Here is a 7,743-nt window from a genome sequence, read left to right as displayed (position 1 = left end):
TGTATGCGAGCGGGGGGGTTCATGGCTGGCGGTCAGTTGTCTGAAGGGGTTTCAGGACTGTGGAGAGTTTGGTTCCCCAGCGCAGGAACCCCACACACCTGCCCCTGACACACATTTACCCCATTTTATTACACATCAATGACCACAGTGATTACAAAGTATAGCTCAATAATGACACAGTTACTACTGTATATGACTGATGAATCAGGCTGGATTTATGACGGTATATGTAATATACGGTCGTCTCATCAAGAACACCATTTGGGACAAAGGAGGATTTAATAGAGAGCTCCAGCTTTACCTAACATCAGTGAAAGTAAACGTCATGGTCTCAGCAGTTGTTTTGATCACATAGAGAAGACATATGATCCCATCTGCTGTAAAATTCCCCTTATTTTCTCTCCCTCCCTCCCTCCCTCCCTCAACTCTTCCTGCTCTCTGCCTCTCACTGTTTGGTGTGATTGGTCAGTTTTCTGTCAGTGAGCACAGTGGAGGTATAAAGCTTCCGCTGGGGCAGGAGACACCCACAGCCTCATTCTCTCAACAGTGAAGAAGGGTGCGATTTGAAAAAAAAACCTCTGCTGCTTGCCATCACTCGGTCGACTCCCCTGTTGTCATCTGCAACAACAGCACAGACTTTGGATCCCTTACGTCGTCGCAATGTGTAAAGGACTTGCAACACTTCCTGCAACATGCCTGAAAAGGTAAGGCTTCTTCAGTTCGATCAACAAGTGGAGAAAAGTGTTGATGATGGTGTTATTTTTACAGCAAAAAAAAACAAAAACAAACCCTGCATGCCGACTGTGTGAAATGCCTCATTTTAAAACTACTGAAATGTGCTTGATTGCATTTCACTCACTGCTCTGTCACCTGCGTCTCCCACAGTGCAAAAGACATCAAGCACAAAATCAGCTTCTTACTGCAGAAGCCTGAAGCCCAAGAGGCAGATCAGAGGCAACAGAAGCAGCAGAAAGAGAAGACATCATCTGCTGCAAACAGGTCAGGGAAGCGATTCCGTGTTACTTCACTTTGTGTGCTTATGTCTTTTATATATATATATATATATATATATATATATATATATATATATATATATATATATATATATATATATATCGAGGTTTGTGTTCATTCCTCAGATCATGCAGTGAGCAATGGAAACACTGAAACACAACTTTAAAAACGAAAAAAAAAAAAAAAAAATGACTAAGTTGCATGTGCATTTGAAAGTTATTTTTATTCATCTACCTACATTTAAACAGGTAGCCGTTTGAGATAGTGATCTCGTTTGCGGATACACTTTAGTTAAAATAATAAACAAAGGTGTGTTCTATACAGAATAGAAAGATCAGTCAAACATGGGGGGGGGACAGAATCAGCTGCCATTTTCTATTACAATTGAATGTAGATTTAAAGGGAGGAGAAAAAAAATGCTCGGAAAATAAATGAATGACCATATAATAAAATAAAGGTGGTTGAAAAAGATACTCTTCATATTTGCTCAATGGTAAATGTGTTCTATTAATGTTTTTCTTATTCGTTCTTATTCTATATACACTGCAAAAATTGAAAAGCATAATGATAATAATCAAAAAACAATAATAAAGTGTTATAATGGCAAATTGGAAGTTTTCTTTTACCAAAATCAGCTAAAACAATGATTTGGACATATAAAAGGACATGGACATGAGAGGCTGGAACGCTCCATCTTGATGTCTCTGCAGTATCGACGCGACACTGAATGAAGCAGGCGAGCTTAATTACAAGGTTTCATTAGACGCGAGGAAAGGGATGAAAAGCCAGTGACAAAGCAAGATGAATGACTGGTCAGCGCGTGACGTCACTTGTCATTATCATCATTTCCTTTCTCTTTTGATTTCAGCCTCCGTCTCCTTTCACTCTCTTTCCTCCGTTTGTGTATATAATGGCTCCCATGATAAATATGACATATAATTAGACTCTCTGTATACAATGCGATCCCTCATCTTGAATTATGTCCGCTGAGGGACACATTAGGACAGTTTTGGACGCGGTCCAAGCTTAAGGACCTGTCCTCATGACGACACTTACCGTGACCTTTCCTCTCCAGTGACGAGTATCTCATGCTATACAGTGTGTTTTATTTAGAAGGAAAAAGACATGTCGCTCAGCCTCTGTGCAGAATTCTATCGCGCCCGACTATTTCATTAGAGATGTTCCGATACCATTTTTTCCCTCCCGATACCGATTCTGATACTCGTGCTGTCGGTATCGGCCGATACGAGTACCGATACCGATACCGAGAACCGATACCGATACCAGTGTGTTAAAAAAAATAATCATACTATGCCTGCGTGTGATACTGTGATATGATTATCATTGTGGTAAGGCCTTGCTCAATACAGCAAATGGAAGCCATCTTTTTTTATATTTATTTTTAAATAGAACAGTATAAAAAACAGTAGTGCAACAGCAACTTAAATAAATATAGGAATAATAATAAAAAAACAAATTAAAGTGCAGCCATTATGTAGTAAAATAAAAAGGCATTTAAATCTTTAAATAGTGCAGTATCATGGTATCGGATCGGTGCCTGGACTCCAGTACTCGCCGATACCGATACCAGCATTTTCGGCAGTATCGGAGGCTTTTCCGATACCGGTATCGGAATCGGAACAACTCTATATTACATCAACATTAACCTGGCTATTTTGTGCCACTGTTGCTGCTGTGATTCAATCTCGAGGGCTGTGTTATTTGTTTAGGTTTTAAAGGTTAAATGCTTGCACAGGCTTGATGGTCTGATTAGATCTGCTGCCGTTATTGATCAGTGGATTGAAACAGCTGAGTTCGGGTTAAGGGGAGGGTGAATACCTAAATCTTAAATCTTAATCTTAACCTAAGATGAATTCATGAATTACATAAGAACCGTATGAAGTGAGTGCTATGTGACCTGAGTTAAAATGTCTCCCTGTGTGTGTTGTAGGGTGCCGTCTGCAACCGAGGTGAAGAAATGGAAGGAGTCCTTCAGCCACGTCATGAGCAGTAAAAGTAAGTATCAACGAACCATTATTGTTTTATTGTTTGTCAACCAAGGCCCAGAGAAATCGCTCAGAAATTGCAGTAAAAGTGAATTTCTCACAGTTGGACAAACATGCACTGATAATAAAAAAAAAACAACATGGTGAATTTCAATCAGGTACAGTTTTTGGACCCGAGGAGGAGTGATTTTACGCAGTCAACTTCGACGATTGATGATAGGAAAACTACAAGCCGCATACTAAACAGGAAATCACTCGATACTAACAAGCTGAAAAGTGGCATTTCCACCCCCGGTGGACACATTTGATTCCAACAGATCAATTTCACTCGTCCAGTTGTGCGAGCTGTGCAGGGACACGCACAAACCCACTCATTAGTTCCCCCAGCAAATCCTCTTTGTCACCATCAGTAAGACGATATAGACCGTCCTCGTGTGACATAACATGACGGGGATGGTACCAGTACCAGGCGAGGAGAGGAGGCCCCTGACCCTGAAATGATGATGCAAACGAAGCAGCTCTCAGAAAGCTCTGCTCACACACACACACACGCGTTCTTTTTTGCATTCTCATGACATGAACTGCTTCTCGGCTACGTGTCTGGAGTCACTGGTAAACGGCCCCTCAGGGGGATCTGTTTTTGTGTGTGTGTGCGCATGGACACTGGAAGGGGAGCAATGGCCCCACGGGAAACAGTTGAGTGCAAACCAGCTCTTGTTCCATGATCTCATTCCCTGACCTTTGACATCGTCACGTCCTCCCCTGCTGCCTCGCTGTCCTCATCCGTCAGCTCTGGTTTGTCCAGGCTTTAAACTCATCTTATGTCAGTCGAGGTCACACAGGGCTTTGGAGTTCTTGGACAAAACCTCAGAACTGTGTGTGCTGTATTCCAACATGGGTCTGTTCTATTCTAACACCACGATCACCCACGTTCAAAACACAGTGGTGTAAAATAGGCCGAGCCAAGTCAGATTTATTATTTGTCTCATTTTCTACACACTCTGAGCAAAATTCAGCTCACGTACCACTGGGGGTACACGTGCCACAGTTTGAGAACCCAAAACTGGGTACTGGAGTTGGAATGTATTTTTGAAAATCCACTCATTTTATTTAGTGAACAGTGAGTGATTCTGGGGGCAGATGCTTTTCAGTGACCTGGAACAGTTCACTTTCTGTTCTTACTGTTCCCTCTGGCTGAGTTTGACGATCTTGCCCAAAAAATGCCCCCCCCCCATTTTTTGGGGGGTTTATCGCTCCATTTTTCTGCATCTGACTATGACACAAACTTAATATTGACTATATAGAACAGGTCGTCCAAAAACTCAACTTATTCTTAAAGACTTTTGCCGAACGTAGATGATTTCAGTGACTGAGCAAAGCAAAAATGTGAAAACCTGCGTAATAAACAGTAGATTACAGAGTAATTACACTTTAAACCGACGTATTGTCTCGACTGATTCATAGTTCTCAGTGTAGAACTGTAACAAAATAAGAAACTTATTATAAAGACAGAAATTCATTCATATATTTAAATATAAACGCACCTTTCTGCACTGTTGACACCGCTGTAAACTAAAACATTATGAATAATGACGTCATTTACAACAGCCAATACAAATTCCTGCACGTGTGCATGTACATTTTTCTGTTTTTGTTATTTACTGATTCATATTTTGTTATTTTCTCATGGTCTGACGTGACCTCCGCTCACTGCAGACTCTCTGTAAACATGTTTTTTAATTTTTTGTCTGTATTAGAGGGCCGGGCGGTCTTCGCCAGCTTCCTGCGGTCAGAGTTCAGTGAGGAGAACATGCATTTCTGGCTGGCCTGCGAGGACTACAAGAAGACAGCACCTCCCCAACTGGTGACGAAAGCCAAGCAGATCTACCGGCAGTATGTCGAGACGGACGCGCCTCAGGAGGTGATTCATTTGGTGATTTATAGAGTGTGCGTGCGGAAGGAGGGAAAAGTATACAGTTGGAAATGTGGACGACAAACAAATGAAGTAAAAAAAAAACAGACCTCAGACTCACTTCAAAGGCATATTTGTAGATTCTGCGCTAATGATCGTTCAATGGGCCGCCTTTTTTTTACAAAAGGTCTACAGGAAATCAGCGTTATGTAACATGCGCAGTATCCTTTGCTCTTCCCACATATGCTTCTCCCGTGGTTTATGGACACTGACCGTCTACCTTTGTGTTCTCCAGGTGAACTTAGACGCGGCGACCAGAGAAGAGACGAGGCAGAACATGGAGAACGCGTGCCCGTCCTGTTTCGACGAGGCTCAGAGGGTGATCTACGTCTTGATGGAGAAAGACTCCTACAGGCGCTTCCTGAAGTCCAAGCGGATCGAGGGCCCGTTTCAGACGCAGGCCACCGTGGAGAGGAAGGAGATGAAACTGTGCAATTTTGCAGAGGACAGGCAGGTGTCGGCCGGCGGCGCATAAGAGTGCAAGGCGAGAAAGGGTTTGATCCTTCTCTTGTTGAGGTGTAGAAAGAGCAGTGGTATAGACAGGGGGGGCTTTAAGGCCCACATGAGCTGACTTTTGTTTATTTTTTTGATACTTCTTCTTGCCCGACAGATTTCCATTGTCATTGTCATCGGAAAAAAAATGGGGTTTCTGGGGCCGACGTTCACACGTTCATTGTCCGGCCATCAGCTATCCTGTATTTTTTTTTTTTTTCACACTCGCGACGGTTGACGTCGGCGTCTGAATAAATATTTAATATTTGAATGTGCACATTATACGGATGTTTCAATGTTTTCATTGTGAAGTGTAACCGCTGCCTCTGCTTTTACCGCAAAAGCGAACACGCTGCTCTCCGCGCTCGCGTCGGCGTTGTGTCGACGTGACGGGACACGATCTAAAAAGCTACCTCCGCCCGACAGGAAACACCTTCAGGCGACGCCGCCGGTGTCATTTCTTATTTGAATAACGGCGACGGGCTCCACCTGTGTGTGTGTGTGTTCATCGACTTCCTCATCAGTGTTAAAATGTTGTTGTTATGTAATTCAAAGATTTGCAAGGATATAGTTATACATTTAAAAAAAAAAAATAAAAAAAATAAAAAAAATAAAGAGAATATCATGAAACCAGAACAGCTGATGTGGACATGTTTATTTATTATGATTTCATTATGTACTCAGTATGGTGCAGAACTGAAGCATGCTTTAATATTGATGTATTCATCATGTTCTGCAGGTTGTGTAACGATTGTGACTAGTTTAATGGATTTTTTGATCCAGATCATACTAATGCATTTAAATGGTTAGTTCTGTGATTTGTGCAAAATCTATATTTACTCGGTGGCTTTACGTGTTTTGTTGGGATGTGCACTGATGACAGTAAACAAAAGTGACGATGTCTCTGAAGCAAATCATTGTCGTTTTATCTATTGTATGTGCGATTATTACACGAATAAAATCACGTTTGTGTTCATCGGAGAGTTGTGTTCGGTTTGGCGTCATTTCACAGCCTCGTCGCTATGTTGATAATCCTTGATTAGTCTAGATCAGTGGGGCCAAACTGGTGGCCCGTGGGCCACATGTGCCCCCCCAATCTGTTACATGCGGCCCAATATTTTCACAATTGTTAAATGTATTATATTCAGCAGTAAATTATATACACAAGTTGCCCATGTTGTTATTTACTTCATTTCACATTAATTTCTGTCTGTTTTTGATTTATTTTATTTTATCATCCCATATCAAAACAAAGACTTTTACTTTGAAATTTGGGAAATATCATCACATATACTGTATCTGTACTGTGATATAATGATGGAATGACCAGACTAGACACTTCATTGGCCCCCAGTTCATTTAAGTTTGACACCTCTGTTTTAGATTAGCTAGACCCCATGGTTCTCAAACTGTGGTACGTGTACCACCAGTGGTACGTGCGCTTCCCCTGGTTTTCCTACTTGGAGGAAAACACGAGTGCGTAGACACCAAAAATAATAAATGTAATAATGATAACAATAATAATTAGGGATCTTAATCTAATGTCACTATACCAGTGCGTGAAGTATATGTGAGGAAGAGGAGGATGATGAGAGCAGATTATTTTATTGGGAATAAAAAGTCCGTATAGCTGCCTATTTACACCACTGTATTTTAATGTTGTTACTTCATGAGGTCAATATTTTCTCAGGTGGTACTTGCTTGGTATACAAAAGTTTGAGAACTGCTGGTGAAAGTAAAAACCTCAGTGATTTACAGCGGGCAGGATTAAGAGAAATAGTTGTTTGTTGCGTCTCATCTCCTGGTTGTTAGGGCTCTGACACACTATAGCTTCATACAAGACAGACGATGTGAGGCAATCGCTCCGTCTCTGAAACACTCCGCCCACACGGACATGGGGTTTTATTGCTTTATTATCTTTTTTCTTTTATGTTGATTTGCAGTGTAGGCAGGTAAGGGTTAGGGCCATGACTGCTCAGTAAATCACAGACAGAAGTGCCCCCGCTCGGAACTGCCTCTGCCACCTCAGGCCAGATGTCCAAGGCTGTAAAGAGTGAGGTGCAGATTCACATTCAAGAATGTGCACTCTCAATTCTCACTGTGTCAATAACTAATTTAGCTGCTGTTCATCATTTGTACATATGTACACACATCTGTTTTTTGCCTTACATCTCCTGTTGTGAAATTGACACTGCATACATCTGTTTGTTCTGTTGGTGTGGATCTGTGTGAAGCTGAAATGTTTGAGACTCATTCCTC

At 41.6% G+C, this 7,743-nt stretch overlaps 1 protein-coding gene across 1 annotated transcript; it reads left to right on the top strand.

Annotated features, from left to right (window-relative positions):
- The first annotated feature begins 518 nt into the window (after positions 1-518).
- On the top strand, positions 519-6,465 carry LOC131465083 (regulator of G-protein signaling 4-like). Its single transcript, XM_058637407.1, has 5 exons — positions 519-704; positions 886-999; positions 2,966-3,030; positions 4,778-4,941; positions 5,228-6,465. The coding sequence occupies exons 1-5, from the start codon at positions 661-663 to the stop codon at positions 5,465-5,467; spliced, it is 627 nt and encodes a 208-aa protein (XP_058493390.1). The 5' UTR covers positions 519-660; the 3' UTR covers positions 5,468-6,465.
- Positions 6,466-7,743: the final 1,278 nt, after the last annotated feature.

Source organism: Solea solea, chromosome 9 (genome assembly GCF_958295425.1).
Source record: "Solea solea chromosome 9, fSolSol10.1, whole genome shotgun sequence".
Taxonomy (NCBI): domain Eukaryota; kingdom Metazoa; phylum Chordata; class Actinopteri; order Pleuronectiformes; family Soleidae; genus Solea; species Solea solea.
This window is presented reverse-complemented; position numbering and strand designations above follow the sequence as displayed.